The 24142-nt window shown below is 43.0% G+C and overlaps 1 protein-coding gene across 2 annotated transcripts in view; it reads left to right on the top strand.

Moving 5' to 3' along the window:
* stx1a (syntaxin 1A (brain)) overlaps positions 1 to 24142 on the top strand; it is a 436006-nt gene that overhangs the window by 171127 nt on the left and 240737 nt on the right. For both annotated transcript variants that reach the window (XM_034168312.1, XM_034168313.1), the window contains one exon: positions 21851 to 21950. In XM_034168312.1, coding sequence (XP_034024203.1) covers positions 21851 to 21950 — 100 coding nt within the window. The remainder of the gene's footprint in view (positions 1 to 21850; positions 21951 to 24142) is intronic.

Raw genomic sequence — 24142 nt, 5'->3', positions numbered from 1 at the left:
TTTTTATCTTGTTGTATGGGTGTGAGACTTTGATTCTGTATTGAAGACATGTAGACAGCCAGAGGTGTTAGATATAAAATCAGTTTTTGAATAGTGGGGATCATGGGTCAAGACAGGGTTACTAACTTGAATGTCCTTTAGAGAGCATAAACCACCAGTGTTGAGCTTATTGTGGTTAATGCTCAGCACCACGGGGTATGTCACATTATTTTGAAGCCAGAACATGGCATCCTAAGAAAAGTATGCAGAACCGATCAAGGAAAAGCTATGTTGAAAATGTCAATTTTCAATTCTGCTGTGTCCACACAAAAGCCTTTGAGATGGGAGGCAACAGATCGTCTTTCATGTTGTGACCAGCCTCCAAAACCTGTGAGGAGAGCAGGAAAAAATGGCCTGAGGGAAGCGAGTGGAAGAACAGCATTGCAAAACATCTGTTGTTGTAGTTCCTGCAGGAAGAGCCTCACAATTTGTTGGCACCAAATGTTCCCCAAATTGTGTATTAACGCTCGGCCACCTGAGCCATTTTCAGACTTAAAAAGATGTGATGACGCATGAGAAGTCATCGTCAGACATGCAACTGCTAGAACATCAACTTCATAAACCTCGGTCTTGAACCGAGTCTGGATAAAACTGTATTAAATTAATAAAAACATATAGCTAAAGCCCTCATTCCGTCTTTTTTAGCTCTGTGGGAGTACTGCAGTCTTCAGCTATTAAGATATGTCGCCTGTGATTTCTGTCCCATCGCAGGTTTCTGCCTCTGACACGCTGTCGAAACCTACATCTCCTTATCTGTCTGGTATCTCTGTTTCATCTGTCTCAAGTGTTAATACACTCAACAAAAATATAAACGCAACACTTTTGGTTTTGCTCCCATTTTGTATGAGATGAACTTAAAGATCTAAAACTTTTTCCACATACACAATATCACCATTTCCCTCAAATATTGTTCACAAACCAGTCTAAATCTGTGATAGTGAGCACTTCTCCTTTGCTGAGATAATCCATCCCACCTCACAGGTGTGCCATATCAAGATGCTGATTAGACACCATGATTAATGCACAGGTGTGCCTTAGACTGCCCACAATAAAAGGCCACTCTGAAAGGTGCAGTTTTATCACACAGCACAATGTCACAGATGTCGCAAGATTTGAGGGAGCGTGCAATTGGCATGCTGACAGCAGGAATGTCAACCAGAGCTGTTGCTCGTGTATTGAATGTTCATTTCTCTACCATAAGCCGTCTCCAAAGGCGTTTCAGAGAATTTGGCAGTACATCCAACCAGCCTCACAACCGCAGACCACGTGGAACCACACCAGCCCAGGACCTCCACATCCAGCATGTTCACCTCCAAGATCGTCTGAGACCAGCCACTCGGACAGCTGCTGAAACAATCGGTTTGCATAACCGAAGAATTTCTGCACAAACTGTCAGAAACCGTCTCAGGGAAGCTCATCTGCATGCTCGTCGTCCTCATCGGGGTCTCAACCTGACTCCAGTTCGTCGTCGTAACCGACTTGAGTGGGCAAATGCTCACATTCGCTGGCGTTTGGCACGTTAGAGAGGTGTTCTCTTCACGGATGAATCCCGGTTCACACTGTCCAGGGCAGATGGCAGACAGCGTGTGTGGCGTCGTGTGGGTGAGCGGTTTTCTGATGTCAATGTTGTGGATCGAGTGGCCCATGGTGGCGGTGGGGTTATGGTATGGGCAGGCGTCTGTTATGGACGAAGAACACAGGTGCATTTTATTGATGGCATTTTGAATGCACAGAGATACCGTGACGAGATCCTGAGGCCCATTGTTGTGCCATCCAAGAACATCACCTCATGTTGCAGCAGGATAATACACGGCCCCATGTTGCAAGGATCTGTACACAATTCTTGGAAGCTGAAAATGTCCCAGTTCTTGCATGGCCGGCATACTCACCGGACATGTCACCCATTGAGCATATTTGTGATGCTCTGGACCGGCGTATACGACAGCGTGTACCAGTTCCTACCAATATCCAGCGACTTCGCACAGCCATTGAAGAGGAGTGGACCAACATTCCACAGGCCACAATTGACAACCTGATCAACTCTATGCGAAGGAGATGTGTTGCACTGCATGAGGCAAATGGTGGTCACACCAGATACTGACTGGTATCCCCCCCCAAATAAAACAAAACTGCACCTTTCAGAGTGGCCTTTTATTGTGGACAGTCTAAGGCACACCTGTGCACTAATCATGGTGTCTAATCAGCATCTTGATATGGCACACCTGTGAGGTGGGATGGATTATCTCAGCAAAGGAGAAGTGCTCACTATCACAGATTTAGACTGGTTTGTGAACAATATTTGAGGGAAATGGTGATATTGTGTATGTGGAAAAAGTTTTAGATCTTTGAGTTCATCTCACAAAATGGGAGCAAAACCAAAAGTGTTGCGTTTATATTTTTGTTGAGTATATGAAGAAATAAGATGTTGAGTGAAATGTGTAGATGTTGTCATCAGAAGAGAATCGTTTGAGACCAAAGAATAAGCTGGAGGAAAAGCCAGAGAGAAAGCTTTACAATGAGACTGGAGACATTGGAGCGGTAATAACATGTGACAAAGGCTGAAGTAGATACTGGAGGTAGCACATTAAGGGAGCGGAGGGAGAGCTGGCTGTAACCCTGACTGTGCGATTTAATTAAGCTTTCAGTGGAGGACTCAGTGCAACACCAGAGAGAGCACTGCAGACCTTTCGTCCTTCCGTTTCACCATAACCATGACTTCACTTTGTGGATGCTGATTAAATGTGTTTGCTGATTGCCACCTAATGTGACTTCAAATGTGAAACAGAGTTGTTTTGGAACTTTAAATTGAGATGTTTGCCAATTAGTCAGTCGTGATGTGAATTATCTCTGCATGGGGAGAGAAATGAGCTGACAGTCTGCAGACTTCATGGACGCAACCCTCAAAGCTGTTTTTCCAGGCAAGAAGTTGCTTCGGAAAAATTTTTACCTGGTTTCATGGTTTCATTAACGACAGTGCTCTCGTTCTCATCATCACCATCTGGATTGTCTTTTTATTTCCATAGCAATTGTTGGCATGTATGGTTTGTTAGCCTTCTGATATTTATTGTGTGCGTTCTGCACAAATCATTTTATTTCATGACAGCTAGCAGATCCCAGGGTTTCCCACTAATTGTTTACAATGTGGCCATCCACTGTTGTCTGATTTGTCCTATCGTCATAATGAACTGAAACTAATTTATACGTATCCCAATAATGTAAAAGACCTCAAACTTTGTGCTTTGCCAAAGTGACTCTCACTCCGTCAGTCAACCTCCGTCTGTTTTTCTACCGTCTGCTGTATGAGCGCACGCTTGCTTACATACGCTGCATCCAGAAAGTATTCACAGCTCTTCACTTTTTCCATATTTTTGTGTCACTGCCTTATTCCAAAATGGATGAAATTAATTTTTGTTCTGCAAAATTCTACACACAGTATCCCACAATGACATTGTGAAAAAGCTTTATGAAGTTTTCATGAATTCATAAAAATAAAAAGAAAGAAATCGTATGTATATAAGTATTCACAATGTTACCATGAAACTCAAAATTTAGCTCAGGTGCATCCTGGTTCCACTGAGATGTTTCTACAGCTTAATAGGAGTCCACCTGGGGTAAATTCAGTTGATTGGACATGATCTGGAAAAGCATACACCTGTCTACATATAAGGTCCTACATGTCAGAGCACAAACCAAGCATGAAGTCAGAGGAATTGTCTGTAGACCTCTGAGATATGGTTGTCTCGAGGCACAAATCTGGGGAAGGGTACAGAAACACTTCTGCTGCTCTGAACGTCCCATTGAGCACAGTGGACTCCGTCATCCATAAATGGAGAAGTTCAGATTCACCAAGACTCTTCCTAGAGCTGGCTGCTCATCTAAACTGAGCGATAGGGGGAGAAGGGCCAAGAACATGATGGTCGCTCTGTCAGAGCGCCAGCATTCCTCTGTGAAGAGAGGAGAATCTTCCAGAAGGACAACCATCTCTGCAGCAATCCACCAATGGTGGTAGTGGCCAGACAGAAGCCACTCCTAAGTAAGAGGCACATATAGCCCACTTGGAGTTTGACAAAGGGCACCTGAAGGACTCTCAGACCATGAGAAACAACATTTTCTGGTCTGATGAGACAAAGATTGAACTCTTTGGTGTGAATGCCAGGCTTCATGTTTGGAGGAAACCAGGCACCATCCCTACAGTGAGGCATGATGGTGGCAGCATCATGCTGTGGGGATGCTTTTCAGCAGCAGGAACTGGGACACTAGTCAGGATTGAGGGAAAGATGAATGCAGCAATGTACAGACACATCCTGGATGAAAACCTGCTCCAGAGCGCTCTTGACCTCAGACTGTGGCAACTGTTCATCTTTTAATAGGACAATGACCCAAAGCACACAGCCAAGATATCAACTGAGTGGTTTCAGGACAACTCTGTGAATGTCCTTGAGTGGCCCAACCAGAGCCCAGACCTGAATCTGACTGAACATCTCTGGAGAGATCTGAAAATGGCTGTGCACCGACATTCCTCATCCAACCTGATGGGTTTGATCCACTAAACCTGCATGTGGTATCATATTCACCTGCGTGATGTTGCCCCCCCCCCCCCATTCAAAATATTAAAGTAGCACTGTTGTTTGTTTGTGCCGTAAATTTTTTTGTTTGTGTTGTTAAAGCTTTTGAGTAATTCACCCATGACATCACTCAGCCTCCCCGCCCCCGCTCCCGCACGTCCAAATCTCTCCAAACTGGTTTCTATCATTTATGCTGTTATAAGAAACGTTTGTGCTTTTATCATTTTTTTGCTTTTACAGCTTATTTTTCACACACGTCGTGTCAATCAGCCCCCCTCCACATCCAATTTGCTCCAAACTGGTCTCTATCATTTTTGCTACGATTGTGCTCATTGGTGCTGTTAAATGAAACATTTGTGCTCTTACGGTTTCACCTGTTCACACACTGAAAAAAGAGCATGTTTGAACCCACTTAAAAAAGTGTTATAATTTGTAAAAAAAAACCCCAGAATGAATTAAGTTGTTTGAACTTAAGTTTGAAAGTTAAATCAACTCTGACTTACAAACTTAAGTTCAAGCAACTGAATTCATTCAGGTTTTTACAAATTGTAATACTTTTTTTAAGTTGGTTCAAACATGCTGTTTTTTCAGTGCAGCTTAGGCCCATTTTTTTACATGCGTGACCTCAATCTGCGTGAAGTTGGCTTCCCCTGTCATTCAGAATTTTAAAATAGCACTGTTGTTCATTTGTGGTCGTTTTTGCTATTCAAATATTTCACTTGACTGTTAGCCTACAGCGTACTGTAGCAGGGGTGCTCAAGTTTGGTCCTCGAGAGCTACCTTCCTGATACTCTTAGTTGTCTCCCTGCTCCAACACACCTGAATCCAATGAAAGACTCATTAAAAGCCTGCTAGCGAGTCTTTCATTGGATTCAGGTGTGTTGGAGCAGGGAGACAATCGATCGAACTTGAGCACCCCTGTACTGTAGACCTCCGTGTGCCGCCTGCCTGCGTTGTGAGTTAAGAGGTCAACAAGCAGTGGTCACCGGCGGTGGTACCGAACCAACACCTATCGACTATGATCTCAGATCAGACGAGCCGACCCGTTGAATTTAAGCATATCACTAATTAGATGAAGTTTATCTCTCATCTCAAACAACCCGACCCCAGTGCGATGGGGGCCATTACCGGCCTCACACCCCCAATATTCCCTCAGTAGCGGGGCTCTTCTCTTCACTCACCACTTTCCCTCAGGACTGTGTGACATCAACCTGCGAATCCCCTCTAACTGGCTGACTGACTGAGTGACTACCAGCCTCACACGTCCACGGATTTTGACTAGTTGATTGTACAGAGACTATTAGGGCACTGGTTTGTTTGTTTTTGCTGTTGTTCTTGCTGGTGTTGTGTTCTGAAAAATAAAAAATAGTTAAGGAAAAACAAAGTTGCACTGTGCACAGTTTCTACAATTACAGCCACAGAAGCCAAAACTCCATTAAAGTTGAAGTCTTGGTGGCTTTCCTCACTGTTTTCCTTCTTTTGCAATCACTCTGTTTGTGGTCATACTGCAGACAGATTTACCTTACAGTATTATACTGTTTGTATTTATGGATCATGGATGTAAATAAAGTCAAAACCATATTCATTGACTTGAAAATGTTCCTGTATCCATCCCCTGACTTGTCTAAAGTAAGCTGGCTGTGAAATTGGTGAGTTTGTTCCAGTTTTCAAATTTGTATTCATTCCACACCTGTCTCTATCACCTGTTTGGCACACACTGTTTTCATTAGTGTATCCGCTCTAGTGCCTCGAACTTTCCAGAGTCAATTATGTCATTAAAAAAAACCAACACTCCACATAATTGACTTGATGAGCAGCTAATTAAAGTGATAACGGCAGGATAATGACCCAGACCAAAGGGAGAGAGGAGAATGCCATAGTGCTCAGGAATGTATGAATAACAGAGAGGGAAGCACAGTTTGTGATGAAAAGATTGACATATTGGTGAGAAGTACAGACAGGTCGGTAATGGAGCAGCTGTAAGGGAGGAGAAAACTGATCGTGGGTCAGTGACAGAAGGGGATGAAAATACAGATTAATGAAGTCACTGACAGATGTCACCTGCTCTTCATCCACATGTGAGCGGAGCCAAAAGTAGCACAGCTGATGAGGAGGAGGAGGAGGAGGAGAAGGGAGGAAGAAGGTGAATGGTGAGAATGACTGGATATTGATGACACATTGTTGTAGCACAGAGTTAAAATGATGCAATTCTGATGCAAGTTTCTTCAGAGTTTTAGATTTTTGCAATTAAAAAAAGAACAGTATTTTTGTCTGTCTTTTGGGTGCAGTGAGGTCACCTGTCTGGGCGCAGAACGTGTAATAGACGTTTAAGGCACTGGATTAAGAAGCAATTTAGTTGGATTTTCACAGCACAGGGATATTGGTTTATTTACATTGCCCACTCTGGTGTTAGTCCAGTCATATTGAGACTTGGCCCACCACTAATTGCAAAAAAAAAAAAAAAAAGAAGTTGTATGTGGGGCCCAAAATATGCTAATCTATAGGAACCAGACAAACAACTGGAAATCTTGTACAACTCCAGTTCCATTGAAGTTGGGACGTTGTGTAAAATGTAAATAAAAACAGAATACAATGATTTGCAAATCCTCTTCAACCTATATTCAATTTAATAAACCACAAAGACAAGATATTTAATGTTCAAACTGATAAATTTTATTGTTTTTGTGCAAATATTTGCTCATTTTGAAATGGATGCCTGCAACACGTTTCAAAAAAGCTGGGACAGTGGTATGTTTACCACTGTGTTACATCACCTTTCCTTCTGACAACACTCAATAAGCGTTTGGGAACTGAGGACACTAATTGTTGAAGCTTTGTAGGTGGAATTCTTTCCCATTCTTGCTTGATGTACGACCAGTTGTTCAGCAGTCCGGGCTCTTTGTTGTCGTATTTTACGCTTCATAATTCACCACACATTTTCAATGGGCTACAGGTCTGGACTGTAGGCAGGCCAGTCTAGTACCCGCACTCTTTTACTATGAAGCCACGCTGTTGTAACACGTGCAGAATGTGGCTTGGCCTTGTCTTGCTGAAATAAGCAGGGACGTCCCTGAAAAAGACGTTGCTTGGACGGCAGCATGTGTTGCTCCAAAACCTGGATGTACCTTTCAGCATTGATGGTGCCATCACAAATGTGCAAGTTGCCCATGCCAATGGCACTAACACACCCCGATACCATCACAGATGCTGGCATTTGAACTTTGCGCTGGTAACAAACCTGGATGGTATTTTATCTCTTTTGTCCAGAGGACACGACGTCCATGATTTCCAAAAACAATTTGAAATGTGGACTCATCAGACCACAGCACACTTTTCCACTTTGCGTCTGTCCATTTCAATTGAGCTCGGGCCCAGAGAAGGCGGTGGCGTTTCTGGCTGTTGTTGATGTATGGCTTTCGCTTTGCATGGTAGAGTTTTAACTTGCACTTGTAGATGTAGCGACAGACTGTGTTAACTGACAATGGTTTTTTGAAATGTTCCTGAACACACGCAATAAGATCCTTTACACAATGATGTCGGTTTTTAATGCAGTGCCGCCTGAGGGATCGAAGGTCACAGACATTCAATGTTGGTTTTTGGCATTGTAGCTTATATGTACAAAGTTCTCCAGATTCTCTGAATTTTCTGATTATATTATGGGCTGTAGATGATGGAATCCCTAAATGCCTTGCAATTTAACATTGAGAAACATTGTTCTTAAACTGTTGGACTATTTTTTCACGCAGTTGTTCACAAAGTGGTGATCCTCGCCCCATCTTTGCTTGTGAATGGCTGAGCCTTTTGGGGATTCTGCTTTTATACCCAGTCACGAACTTTTATACCCAGTTAACCTGTTCACCTGTGGAATGTTCCAAACAGGTGTTTTTTTGAGCATTCATCAACTTTCCTAAAGCGGTTGTAATTATGCAAATATGGCTTAAACAAAAAGTACACCTCATACCAGATAAGACAAAACCCGGAGAGAGGTGATTTGAAGGTCACAGAAACACTTTTTGAAACTCTGTGATTGTTCATTCATCAACTTCAGTTACAACTTCTGTATCCATTGCATTAAAGCAGCTAGAACCTTTGCAGTCTCCACAAGCAAATCAAGGCCGTGCTTGTGACAAGTGCATTTCAAAGTACTGCATCAGGTTTACAATTACAGTGAATAATTTCCAGTAGGTGATCAGGAGCTGGAGGCAGGTCTGTTCGTACTGGAATGAACTTGCCATTCTTTTCCTTCCACCCATATTCAGTGGCGGTGGTTTTCTCCTTTCCATTCACATATTTGATGGAAGACATGTAGCGGTACTTTGCTGCACCTGAAGTTTGTGGCAAAACCTGTGTCTGAATCTCTTTTGAACACTTGACAATCTTTTCTTTAAATCGCTGGCATCTAATTTTTTTCAAGGCTGTCATTTTTTCCTCCACTGTACAGGGACACAATAGGGCAACACAGTCTCGTTTGATCCCCTATGTTATATCGTGGGATCTAACCACGTCTGAGGACAGCCGGCATGAACACGGCAGAGAATCCCCGGGTGGAGTGTGGGAGTTTCATCACAAAGCATTCAGTCCGGCTTGGTGAACTTAAAAGCATATTTGCTGTCACCTAGCGGACCTGCCAGTTTAAGACGTGCAGGTTTGAATGGTTTCTGCTGAAACCCCCATCCTCCAAATGGTTTGTGTTGACACTCCGACACTCCGCTCGGAGATTAGTCTCTCAGAATTATGCATTCTGAGCTAATGCATAATTTGATTTACAATTAAAAGATAAATCATTCCAGGTCCTACTTCCATGTCATATTCTGTTATTTCAACATTATCATTGACAGTTCAAATGAAAGGTTGAATCTAGGATCATTTAAATATGCCCTTCTTTTGAGATTTTTTTCTTCAGGAGATGCTGAAAATGTAAAAACAAAAAACTAAACTAAACTTTCCGGATGCACTGTATGTTGATTGTGTATAACTTGCTTTAATTTCATGTTAAATTAGACATATGTCATGTAATTTTTGTCACTGAATCTGAAACTGGAGCAATTACCTGCCTTGTTTGAAAAATAAAATGCGATTTTAAATTAGAAAAATAAAAGAGAAATAAAATTAATCCTATAAACATACTGTTAACACGCTGTTAACAAAGTGTTTATTGCAGCTCCTTGAATGTTTTTTGAGAATCCAAGGTTTCACATCTGTCATAGTCAGAGGGCCATGTTAGAAAATGAGATGAAAAATATAACAAAATCCACAAAGGAGTGATGGTGATAATCCACTGCAGACAAGGGGAAAAACTCGGTCTACAAAAACATCTACTTAATCCATCTTGGGGTTCGAAATAGCCAAAAAAAAGGGGTACTGGGAGGGCACGTCTCCGACACACGGTCCATCAGCACCGGATCCCCACAAGCCTGCTTTCTTTCTCCTCTAGTCTGTTCCCTGTACACCAACGGCTGCACCTCCAGTCACCAGTCTGTGAAGCTCCCGAGGTTTGCGGACGATACGACGATATGGACTTAGGGGAGGTGATGGTCTAGTGGTTAAGGTGTTGGACTTGAGTCCAGAAGATCATGGGTTCAAATCCCTGCCTGACTGGAAAATCACTAAGGGTCCTTGGGCAAGGCCTTTAATCCCCTATTGCTTCTGGTGTGTAGTGAGCGCCTTGTATGGCAGCACCCTGACATCGGGGTGAATGTGAGGCATAATTGTAAAGCGCTTTGAGCATCTGATGCAGATGGAAAAGCGCTATATAAATGCAGTCCATTTAGCATTTATTTACGACCCTCATTGAGCTCATCTCTGATGGAGAAGAGTCTGCCTACAGACGGGTGATCAACCACCTGGTGTCGTTTCCAGACAGAACAATTTGTAGCTCAACGCCCTCAAGACAGTGGAGATGGCTGTTGACTTAAGAAAGAACCCAGTTCTGGCCACCCCATCACCATGTGTGACTCCCCAGTCGCCATTGTGGAGTCCTTCCTTTACCTGGGCATCACCATCACCCAGGACCTCAAGTGGGAGCCAAACATCAGCTCTCTCATCAAGAGAGCACAACAGAGGATGTACATTCTGCGGCAGCTGAGGAAGTTCAACCTGCCAAAAACAATGATGGTGAACTTCTACACTGCCATCATTGAGTCCACACTCTGGTCTTCCATCACTGCCTGGTACACTGCTGGCACTGATAAGGACGGAAGCAGACTGCAGCATATCATCCATGCAGCAGAGAAGGCGATCAACTGCAGTCTGCCATCCCTACAGGACCAGTATATCTCCAGGGCCCTGAGGCGAGCAAGGAAAATTTTGGCCGATACCTTCCACCCAGGCCACAAACTTTTTGCCAGTCTCCCCTCTGGGAAGAGACTGAACTCCATCAGGACTAAAACCTCAAGACACAAAACATCTTCTTTCCTTCCACAGCTAGACTAATAAATAATGCCAGAGACCCACTTACCCTGCCTTTTTTTTTGCACAGTCCCATTTCACTCACTCACTCATCTTCAACCACTTAGTCCAGTTAAGGGTCGCGGGGGGCTGGAGTCTATACCAGCAGTCATAAAGCGTGAGGCAGGGTACACCCTGGACAGGACGCCAGTCTCTGGACATGAATAGAAATAAACAAAATCTGTAGTTTTTGTCAAAAGCATTTACTTTCAGAGATTAATGGCACAAATGTAATGCCATACCTCTGAGCTGAGCTCAGCCGGCTGCACTGCACATCAGGATATAATTCATAAAACACAGATGACGTCTCATTTTGGGAGAAAAAAAAGTTTTGTTTGTTGTCTGTATTACAACATTTGGAAAGAAGTGTCATTTGATTCAAAATGGTGATTCACTTTGAAGTTATTAATTCTGACTGGACTCTATCTTTCAAACGTGACTCGGCACAGAGAGTGGCGCAGCGTTTGGAGCGGTACAAACGGACTGGAGGATGAGTCTCTTTTCTTGCCCACAGCACGACAAGCGTCCCAGTTAATGACTTTAATCCACACAAAAATGACTCACAATTGACATATTTTAGTGGCTTTGAGATGGGTTAAGAAACGGACTTGCCAGTTCGGAAAAGCAGTGAAGCAGAGAACCAACAAAGCAGCGGGTTGGAGCACTGCTTCGTTGCTTCAAGCTTCAATTAGAGAGGGGTGTTATTTAAAAAAATTTGGAAATCTATAAATGTCTACATGGAATATGGAAATATACACAAATAAACCATAGCAGGATAAACTTTGGGTCATTTGGTTCCAAAAACCCATATGGACGGAGCCAGTGAAGATATCGGGTTCAAAAATCGCCAAAAATATCGACGAAAATGTCATATCTTGAGAACCGCTGCACCTAGAGACTTGAAATTTGGCTCCAAATGTTGCTTGACCCCAAGTTTATATTCAACTTCTATAGTAACAATACACCTATCTGGTGTTTTTTAAGAGTAATTGACAAAAACACTTAATTTCAGTACATATGTTAAGATCAATTGTAACAAACAAAATCTATGTAGTTTTTATTTCAGGAACATCAGTTGAGTATCAGATGTAAAGTATCACATGTAAAGAATGACATGGCCACAATGAACTAATTATAAGCAACAGAGTGGTTTTCTACGTCAACAGCACATATAGGACACACGCGTTACTTGAAATTTTCAAACGCTCTCTCCATATGGGTTTTTGGAACCAAATGACCCAAAAATTATACTGTTATGGTTTATTCCATGTATATTTCCATATTCTATGCAAAAATGTATAGATTTCAGAAATTTTTGAAATAACACTCCTCCCTACTTCAAGCACAGCCACTGCAGAAGCAGTTGATTACAGACCCGCTGCCGGGTCTGCAGTTAACCCTCTGGGGTCAACGCCATCGTATACGATGGCTAAGACCAAGCTTTACTAAATTATAAATAACTTTTTAATGATATGAGATAGAAACATACTTTTTTTGCTGAAAAGTTAACTCCGCAGACTTTCGAGCCAGCCATCAGCCATTTTTGTACTCCTCATAGAAGCTGTGTGATGACATGTGTAATGTGAGTGTCCAATGGAATTGGTTCACCATCACATGGTTTTCCAAAATCCAATAGTAGGGCAGATTTACCTCACGTGAAAAGCCAAAGATCATTTTCAGGAGTGATATGTTACTAGTTGGCCCGTTTGAATAGCTCCCTGGGTGCTCCAATGAGTCCATACTATTGGGCTCCAATGCGCCCTTCACCATTACACACAGCGCTCAGTGAAAGCAGATGGAGAGCCTCTGATGACAATCTCACGTGCACAAACAAAGAGTGTGTAACTATCAGGATTGCTCCACTAGTTTGCATGTGAATGTTACTGGATAACTCTGTTGCTTTCTCGGGGTAACGCACTGTTTACCATATCAGTGGAGTGAGGGGGTGGGCTGCTCCTCAGACTGTAAGGAGCCAAAGTATGAATGAAAGCTGCTTTAGGAGCAGCACAGAACACTCCAAAACATAGTAAAAGTAGAAGTTTGTGATACAGCCTTTGTGTAATAGCAGACAGAAATTGCAAAAAAACAAAAAAACCACATAGACCATTTTGTATATATTGTTCAAAATGTGCGTTTGTGTTTATTGTTTGAACCTTTTTGTTGTACAGTCTTTCACACAAGATCTGAAATTACCTTTATAAAGTGTCAAACCAGTTGCTTATTATAGTTTGCTGTGTGTTTTGAATAAATGTGTGTGGAAAATTATTTCCGCTTTACTTTTTCCTTTGTTATTTCTGATTGTAAACCTTTATTACATTTATAAAACACAACAAAAGCATATATACAATCAACAAAAATATAAACGCAACACTTTTGGTTTTGCTCCCATTTTGTATGAGATGAACTCAAAGATCTAAAACTTTTTCCACATACACAATATCACCATTTCCCTCAAATATTGTTCACAAACCAGTCTAAATCTGTGATAGTGAGCACTTCTCCTTTGCTGAGATAATCCATCCCACCTCACAGGTGTGCCATATCAAGATGCTGATTAGACACCATGATTAGTGCACAGGTGTGCCTTAGACTGCCCACAATAAAAGGCCACTCTGAAAGGTGCAGTTTTATCACACAGCACAATGCCACAGATGTCGCAAGATTTGAGGGAGCGTACAATTGGCATGCTGACAGCAGGAATGTCAACCAGAGCTGTTGCTCCTGTATTGAATGTTCATTTCTCTACCATAAGCCGTCTCGAAAGGCGTTTCAGAGAATTTGGCAGTACATCCAACCAGCCTCACAACCGCAGACCACGTGGAACCACACCAGCCCAGGACCTCCACATCCAGCATGTTCACCTCCAAGATCGCCTGAGACCAGCCACTCGGACAGCTGCTGAAACAATCGGTTTGCATAACCAAAGAGTTTCTGCACAAACTGTCAGAAACCGTCTCAGGGAAGCTCATCTACATGCTCGTCGTCCTCATCGGGGTCTCTACCTGACTCCAGTTCGTCGTCGTAACTGATTTGAGTGGGCAAATGCTCACATTCGCTGGCGTTTGGCACGTTGGAGAGGTGTTCTCTTCACGGATGAATCCCGGTTCACACTGTTCAGGGCAGATGGCAGACAGTGTGTGTGGCGTCGTGTGGGTGAGTGGTTTTCTGATGTCAATGTTGTGGATCGAGTGGCCCATGGTGGCGGTGGGGTTATGGTATGGGCAGGCGTCTGTTATGGACGAAGAACACAGGTGCATTTTATTGATGGCATTTTGAATGCACGGAGATACCGTGTTGAGATCCTGAGGCCCAGTGTTGTGCCATACATCCAAGAACATCACCTCATGTTGCAGCAGGATAATGCACGGCCCCATGTTGCAAGGATCTGTACACAATTCTTGGAAGCTGAAAATGTCCCAGTTCTTGCATGGCCGGCATACTCACCGGACATGTCACCCATTGAGCATGTTTGGGATGCTCTGGACCGGCGTATACGACAGCGTGTACCAGTTCCTGCCAATATCCAGTAACTTCTCACAGCCATTGAAGAGGAGTGGACCAACATTCCACAGGCCACAATTGACAACCTGATCAACTCTATGCGAGGGAGATGTGTTGCACTGCATGAGGCAAATGGTGGTCACATCAGATACTGAGTGGTATCTCCCCCCCCCCCAATAAAACAAAACTGCACCTTTCAGAGTGGCCTTTTATTGTGGGCAGTCTAAGGCACACCTGTGCACTAATCATGGTGTCTAATCAGCATCTTGGTATGGCACACCTATGAGGTGGGATGGATTATCTCAGCAAAGGAGAAGTGCTCACTATCACAGATTTAGACTGGTTTGTGAACAATATTTGAGGGAAATGGTGATATTGGGCCTCATGTATCAATGTTCTGCACTTGTGGCGTAAATTTACGGCGTAAACTTGAAATACACCAAAGTTGCCGTGACATGTATCAAGCAGTGCGCACCTGCCCATTTCTGGCGTACGCTTGACGTGATCTTGATAAATGTGGCGGGTGGAAATGACCGTAATTATAATAAACACGCCCATAAATATTCAGACTCCGCTTCAGACACACCCTCATTTTACGACATGAAAGCCAGGAAGACGGCAAAGAAAAAGAACTCCACCAATCACGATAGAGCGCCAATAGAGCCAATAGAGCGCCGAAAGTGGCCGTCGTATCAATTGTTTTGTAGTATATAATCAATAAAGTGTTACAGTGGTCCCTCGTTTATCGCGGGAGTTACATTCTAAAAAATAGCCCGTAATACGCGAAACTGCGACGTAGTCAGCGTTATTTTTTACAGTTATTATAGACGTTTCAAAGCTGCAAAACCCTTGTAAACCCACATTATACACTTTCACAATCAGGCATGAACATTTTCTCACTTTTCACACTCTCAAAGTTCAAACCTTAGTAGGAAAATAAAACCAAACTGTTTTCAGGCCCAAACATTTGTTTGAGAAATAAAAATAGAACATTTTCCTATAAATAATTATGATGGCATTTAGAACTAACGAATTTAATTATAATGATCAATGAACGAGGTTGGACACATAAGAAATTGTTAATAGTGACTGACCAGTATTCCACAGATCGGGCCTGCGTCCTGGCGCCGCGCCTTTTCCACTCGCACCTCACAGCAGCAGGTGCTGTTTCTGTGTGAGAAACACAGTTATGAGTAGGCCTAGTTGTTGGCGCTCTTTCTTCGTCTGGGCGAGAGGATTCTTATAAACAGACACGCAGAACACAGAACACTGTAAAAAAAATTAATAGCATGCAAAATTGGACTAAATACTCCGCGGGACTGCGAGGCCGCATTATAGCGAGGGACCACTGTATTCTCTTTTCACATGTCAATAATTCTTGACGTGGATATTTGCTCGCTCAATTAATAAGACACGCCTAATTTGTCAGATTTCTGTATTTTTAAAATGTACCCCTTTATTTATTGTATTGTGACAAACGAATGGAGACAACAAAACCTGATTGCAGCACGGGCGAATTAAGGGAATGACATCAGTTGTAATTATCAATTTCATAGTCTAAAACGATCACACCACTTCCTGTCAGCGCTATAGCCACGGATCGTGCTCCATAACAATCCCGCAACAGCGGGATTTGTATTGATTATTATGTAGTATAATCAGGAAAGTGTTATTTATGTAACATATGCATTGATTTGTATAATGGCACTGTTTATCATGTTGATCATCCTCATTTCTATGTGGATTCCAGCGCTGGTTCATTTTGGTGTATAATTTACGCCACCTCTCGACCTGGTGTATATTTTCAGCGCAGTGTATGCCAACGACCACATTGATAAATGCCAAGTAGCGCAGCCGTTTTGGCGTACACCCCATATACGAGGTCTATTAGAAACGTATCCGACCTTATTATTTTTTCAAAAACTATATGGATTTGAATCACATGTGATTACATCAGACATGCTTGAACCCTAGTGGGCATGCAAGAGTTTTTTCACGCCTGTCTGTTACGTCATTCGCCTGTGGGCAGTCTTTGAGTGAGGAGTGGCCCACCCTCTCGTTGATTTTTTTCATTGTTTAGGAATGGCTCAGACTGCTGCTTTGTTTGATAAAAATTTTTTCAAAACTGTAAGGCACAACTGAGTGGACACCATTCGATAAATTCAGCTGGTTTTCGTTGGAAATTTTAACGGCTGATGAGAGATTTTGGTCTGGTAGTGTCGCTTTAAGGACGGCCCACGGTGCCTGACGGCGATCTGCGCTCTGAGGCGGCGTCATCTCGCTGTTTCAAGTTGAAAACTTCCACATTTCAGGCTCTGTTCACCCAGTAAGTCGTCAGAGAACAGAGAACTTTCAGAAGAAGTCGGCATGAGGAGTTTATGCGGACATTCCACTGTTAAAGGTCATTTTGTAATGAAAGAACGCGCGGGCAGAGTCGCATGTCGGGCCGCACCCGACCGCGGGGGGTCGTGACAGGAAAAACACCTCCGTTGGAAAACTTAATGGGCAAGTTGGAACATGCCCAAGCTGTTAAACAATTTCTCAGTTACTCACTTGTTGAAAGCCATCAAAAGCCGCCTGAATTTTACAAATGGTTTTCAACACGGAGGTGTTTTTCCTGTCGCGGCGCACACAGATTTGCGGCGTCATCACGGAAACGACTCGGCGAATTTGCGTGCACGTTCTTTCATTACAAAATGACCTTTAACAGTGCAATGTCCGCATAAACTCCTCATGCTGGCCTCTTCTGAATCTTCTCTGTTCTCTCATGATGTCCTGGGTCAACAGAGCCTTAAATTAGGATGATTTCAGCTCGAAACAGCCAGACGGCGTCGCCTGGGAGCGCTGCGTGACGTCCCGCTCCGTGGGAAGTCCTTAAAGCGACAGAAACACCCCATAATCTCTCATCAGCCGTTAAACTTTTCACCGCAAACCAGCTGAATTTCTCGGAATAGTGTCCACTCGGATATCCCTCACAGGTTCTGAAAAAAGTTTGATAAAGCAACGCGCGCCGTCTCGCGCAGCGTCTCAAACAAAGGAATTCAGCCGAGAGGGCTGGACCAGTGACACGCGTGAAAAAACTCACGCATGCGCACGAGGGTTCAAGCATGATTGGTGTAATCGCATGTCATTCAAATGCATATAGTTTTTTTTTTTTATAAAACTGCCGGTTAGTTTTATAAGATACCTCGTAAGCTCAAATATCGCCATACGCAACGTTGATACATGAGGCCCATTGTGTATGTGGAAAAAGTTTTAGATATTTGAGTTCATCTCATACAAAATGGGAGCAAAACCAAAAGTGTTGCGTTTATATTTTTGTTGAGTGTATTATGAAAGCACAGGTTGTCCTGAAAAAAAAGACATAAAACTTGATTGTGGGATGCAGGGGGAGCTGTTAACAATGATAAAACATTTATGTCAGGTGAGTCCAAAAAATGTCCTCGGACCCCACAGGGTTAACATAGAGAAATGATACATTTCCTGATAAACACCCTCAAAAACAATGGTCGTGCTGAAGGACAGATTAGGGAATAGTTAAGCAAAAAGGCTCTCGATGTCAGTGGATCGAACCATTTCTTAACGATTCCTGAAAAGAACCAGTTCTCGATACCCAACGCTAGCTGTGAGGCAACAGTGCTAACCACTAAGCCACTGTACTGCACACAGTCCCATTTCATTATATTATATTTATTTAACACTCAATATAGTTTGGGCTATTTACCTCTTTTACTTCTTACAGAAGTGTTTTTCTTTTCTTATTGTTTATGCACCAATTACACCAGATCAAATTCCTTTTACGTGCGAACTTACTTGGCAGTAAATTTGATTCTGATTCTGATTAAAAAATAAATTAAAAGAAAATAGCTAAACCAGGATGTACAGTCCTTTATCTTAACAGAAAAAAAACACAGAATTCAAAATGACACAAAAGTTTCACAGGAAAATTCACAAAGCACAAAGAGACCAAAACGTTACCACTTAACAAAAGTCCTTTCGGCTGCTCCCTTGTTTGCACTGAGGGTCGCCACAGCAAATCCAAGGTGGATCTGCATGTTGAATTGGCACAGGTTTTACGCCGGATACCCTTCCTGATGCCACTCCACATTACATGGAGAAATGTGGCAGGGGTGGGATTTGAACCCGGAGCCTTCTGAACTGAAACCAAGCGCATTAACCACTTGGCCACCACCCCTGCTAAAACGTTACCACTTATTGTGATGGAAAATTCTGGTGATGAACATCTGTCCAACTCAGTCTTTAGTAGAGACCTTGCAAGTGAGGCACAGGTGAGTCACTTAGTAGCTGCCTGACATCAGGCACTCCAGACAGAAAACAGGGGAAAACTGCATAGAATCATGATAGACCTGACTGCAGCCCAGACCACAACAGTGCCCCCCTCCCAAGTAGAACCCCCAGTTGACCCCTGTGCTTGTCTGGATGAGCCCCGATGGAAGTCCCGGACGAGGGTAGGGTCCAAAATGAGGGACCGGGACACTGAGGTGTGCTCCTCAGGCCCATAAGCCTTCCATTCCACCAGATACTATATCCCCGACCCCAACGATGGACATTCAGGAGGCAGTGGACAGTAAAGGCTGGATGGCCATTCACCAGCAAGGCGGAGGGGTGGGGGATCGGCTGGAGGACACAAAGAGCTAGACGAGACAGGATGCAGATGAGACACATGGAAAACAGAGTGGCTGCAGAGTGTCCTAGGCAGACAAAGCTACGCAACAACATGGTTCACAATCCACCACAAATGGGCCCAAGAACTAGGGAGCTAGTTTGTGTGCCTCCACCTTCAGTGACATATCCTTTGATGAAAGCCAGACCTGCTGCCCAGGATGATATTCAGGGGGCAGGGTGCAATACTGGTCTGCATAGCATCACCCACAGTCCCTGGAAGTCAGCAAGGCAGAATGGGCTGTACTCAACACTCTGCAGCATCAACGAAGATGTGCCTGGATTGAGGGGGCAGCCAACTTGTCCTCTTGGGCTGGGAACAGTGGTGGCTAGTAGCCTAGCGAAAACTCAGAGGGGGTGATGCTGGTTGCCACACTCACATGGGAATTTCAAGTGTATTCTGCCCAGGACAGATGTCACTCCAGGAGGTTGGATGATTGGCTGTGACGCACCACAAAGTGGACTCAAGCTTCTGGTTGAGCCGTTTTACCTGTCCCTTACTTTGGGGATGGAACCCTAATGATAAGCTGACCATGGCCCAAGGCATTACAAAAGGCCCTCTACACCTGGAATGTAAATTGGGGCCCCCGGTAAGACACCATGTCCAATGTGATGCCATGCAAATGGAACAAGTGGGTGACCAGGAGGTTAGCAGTTTCCAGGGCCATTGGCAGCTTCTTCAGGTGGACAAAGTGTGCTGCCTTCAAAAAACAGTCAGCCACTGTTATAATAGTGTTATGGCCATTAGACACAGGGAGTCCAGTCATGAAGTCTAAACACATATAACACCAGGGATGATGAGGCATGGGGAAGGACAGAGGAAGCCGCTGGAAGGCTGATGAGAGTTCATGTTCCTGGGTCAAATGGAGCAGGCCAGGACATACTGTATGCCTTGCAGTCTGCAGCCAGTGAAGGCTGTCAGAAATGCTGGCCGGCTATGGCAATGGTTCGATGAATACCTGGGTGACAAGAAAATGACGTGACATATAACTGAAGAACTGAGGAAACCACAGATGAGAGGACAAATAACAGGCCTGGTGGATCCCCACCTGGGTCAGAACTAGTTCTCTGTTCCTCCCTGATTTGATTCTCAACGGTGAGATTACCCAAAATGACATAAGGAGGGATAATGATATCAGGGTAAATCTGTTCATTATCCTCAGTGAATTGTCTGGATAAGATGTCCAGCTTTGTATTTTTGGAACCAGGCTGGTAGGTGATGGTGAAGTTAAACTTTGTGAAGAACAGAGCCAACCTGGCTTGTTGGAGATTTAAGCTTTAGCTGTTCTCAGGTAGGCTAGGTTCTTATGGTTAGTCAAGATTATGAATGGGACAGAGGTGCCCTCCAACCAGTGCCACCCCTCCTCCAGTACCTCCTTGACAGCCCACGACATAATTGGCCTCAGCGGGAGATAGACATTGAGAAAAGAACGCACAGGGATTTCGCCTGTTGTCAGCACCTAACTGGGAAAGAATGGCTCATATGCCACTGTCGGATGCATCAACCTCCACAATAATCAGGTTGTGTCAGGTTGAATCAGAATAGGAGCTGCTGTGAATAACTGCTTAAGGTGGACAAATGCTTGATCAGCAGCAGGAGTCCAAGAAAAAGGTGCCTTAGTGGATGTGAGGGCTGTTAAACCAGATGCTACCTGACTGTAGTTACAGCTGAAAGTTGCAGCATCTTCAGCTCTGCCAACTCCAGCTTCGCCTCTTGTCTTCTAGCACCACCACCTCTAAGCCATACAGTATAGCTAGCTGGCTGTTCCACTGGGCTCCCTCTAATTCACACACACATGTACTCAGTCTCCTCCTCCAGACTTTCATTTCTTTCCTCTCCAGAGTGTATCTCCACCTGACCAGGCTATTCTAACCTGTTCTCTACTCTCAATACAGATCAATCACAGTGTCATCTTCACACATCATAGTCCATGGAGACGTCTGTCTGATCTTGTCTGTCAACCTGTCTGCCACCATTTCAAACAAGAAAGAACTCAGAGCCAATCCTTTATATAATTCCACCTCCACCTTGAATGTATCTGTCATTCCTACTGCCCACCTCATCACTGTCACACTGTTCCTGTCCATATCCTGCACCAGCCTCACATACTTCTCTGCCACTGCGGACTTCCTCATATAAAACCACAACTGTTCTGGCAAAAGCTTTCTCTAAATCCACAAACACACAATGTAGCTTCCAAACTTAAGGCCTTTGTCGTTGAGTGGTGATTTTCAGTCAGACTTATAGTTAAGAACAGTGCTCCCATTCACTTTCAGATGGTCAGTTGTCGCACATATTTGGATTTTTGTGTGTTTCTGTCAGAATGACAACTGGAGAAACTATTGAACGATTTTCCTGTAGCTTCATTAATAACTCTGCCTGGTGGATTCAGAAATTTTACCTGCATTGCCGTAGGCACAATTCAGAGTTCGTTTCTAGTTTTGTCTTTGTTTTTCTGCATTAAGCTGTTTTACTTTGATTTAATTCTGCTCCTGATATGATAATGACATCAGCATTTCAGTTTCTGTCACTCAGGCTAATAATCAGCACTTCCTACCTCAGTATACTGCACAGATGTAAAGCTTCCTTTCCTCCTTGCTCTCTCACTCGACAGGTGGAGGAGATCCGAGGTTATATCGAGTCTCTGGCAGAGAAAGTCGAGGAGGTTAAGAGGAAGCACAGTGCCATCCTCGCCTCACCCAACCCTGATGAGAGTGAGTCACTTTGTCTTTCCAGCGCATCAGCTTTTCTGCATCTGGTACTTCACAAATGTCAGACAAATAGCTTGTTCAGTTTTATTGGTGATTGAGATCAGTATATGCAATTTTTTTTATTTTACAAAGTGAGATGGTGCATTTTTTATGACATTTTTATAAAGTACACAAAAATGATTACATGATCAGAGTGAAGTCTGTCAGTCATGCAGATCCTATTATGGATGCTTCTTGCGTCTTTTTTTTTATAAACAATCTTCATCATATTTGAAAATGTTGCCTGCAGTCAGACCTCTGAGTGCTCTACTCACCTTTAACAAATGTGTTGTATAAAAGAAATGTTTTAGACATATTGCTAAACAGAAAATACACTGTTGTCAATGAGACACTTGTAGTCAAGCTCTAAGTGAACTCAAACTGTTTCTGAACCTCAGAACTGCATAGTATTCATATTAGCATTCTTGTAGTTCATACTGTAATTACTTTCAACACATATGGCTGGTGATATTTTACAAACTGAATAAGTATTATTGACTGTTCACTGGTGGAACCAATCTGGATTTTGACTACTTTTGGTTTTACCTTCATAATTCAACTAAAAAAAAAAAACAGTTTACTTTGCCTTGTCTGGTGTCATTTTTTTTCCAGTATAACCTCACCTATGTGACTTACAGTTTTTCTTCCATTCTGACATTCTGTATTAACACAGGGAACCTAAATTCATGTAAAAACATGAAATTTGAATATGAAAAAGGTTGGGGTTTTTTTTACTGTGAAAACCACAAACATCTTTAATGAACTATTTTATAACTTAGAATGCAAATACACACACACACACACACACACACACACACACACACACACACACACACACACACACACACACACACACACACTCTCCAACCGCTTAGTCCAATCAAGGGTCACGGGGGGGCTGGAGCCTATCCCAGCAGTCATAGAGCACGAGGCGGGGTACACCCAGGACAGGACGCCAGTCTGTCACAGTAGAATGCAATTCTAAATTGTAAATTTCAAAAATGTGTAAAAATGTAGCAAAAACAAAGTTATATACATCTATTTGCATTAAAATGCAGGAATGCTTCAGGGTTTTCTTGTACAGCAATTTACATGCAATAACATGCCACACAAATTATATTTGTGCCACTCAGATAAACAGTTCCTGTCCAAAACAAGACATCTCTGACGAGTATTTATTGGCTTTGGAATGCCCGATACTTCCATCCCTGCTGCTGGCCACGTGGAGGCATCTTTTGTCTCTGATGGCTTTTTTTTCTTCAAGAACATTCCCACGTGGGGTCCACCAACAATCCACGTGGAATCGGTCGTTTTGATTGGTTTACGTCATGTGTTTTTCCACCAAAGATAAAGGAGAATATGTTTTTTCCTCCCAGCCACAGCAGAGGAATTAAGAAAAAATGTGTACGTGTGCGGTGAATGCAACACCTCTGCAAACAAATATGTGGGTTTATGATCAATTTTTCTTTGGTTTAGAATGTGCGTTTTCCACTAAATCATAACGGGGCAGTCATGGTTTCACTTTGAAATTGCTGCAAGCAGAGAAAAGGAAAAAGGGAGAGAAGTCTGTTTGCGTGCATGTTGGAGGAACGCAAGAAGGGAGAACTGCTCCAAACACTTTTTTATAATGAATCAGAAAAGAGTGGGTTTATGATCAGTTTTGGTTTTATTTAGAATGTGTGGGGTTAAAGTCAACGTTCACCTTCTTCTTTATTGTTCAATAAAGTTTAAAAAAAATTAAAGCTGTGTAGTGGCTTCAGCCAAGAATAAAACAAGTGTCACTTCCAATTTTCTACCTTACTAGAGAGGTTTACAACGTATTTGATGCTTGCAGCTGTGCTATTTATTGTATTGTTCAAGCTATAAGTGGAACATCATGGCTTTCTTTTTCAAGACATATTTTTTGGAAAAGGACTTTTGGAAGACCAAATCTTCTTTTTAAAAAAATAAAATAAAGTAAATGTTTGTATTTTTAAAAAATAATGCTCATGAAATCAGATTTTGTCTTTATTCTAACTATGGACTAACACACACACCTGTCAATCTTCTGCGAAGTGCCACCTTTAGAACTGCAGTAAGCTTTTCTGACTGGTTGATTTTTGAGGCAGTCTTTTTGGGCTTATCTTTTCCTCATATAAATTCTGTCACACCATATT

This window comes from Thalassophryne amazonica, chromosome 4 (genome assembly GCF_902500255.1).
Source record: "Thalassophryne amazonica chromosome 4, fThaAma1.1, whole genome shotgun sequence".
Taxonomy (NCBI): Eukaryota; Metazoa; Chordata; class Actinopteri; order Batrachoidiformes; family Batrachoididae; genus Thalassophryne; species Thalassophryne amazonica.
This window is presented reverse-complemented; position numbering and strand designations above follow the sequence as displayed.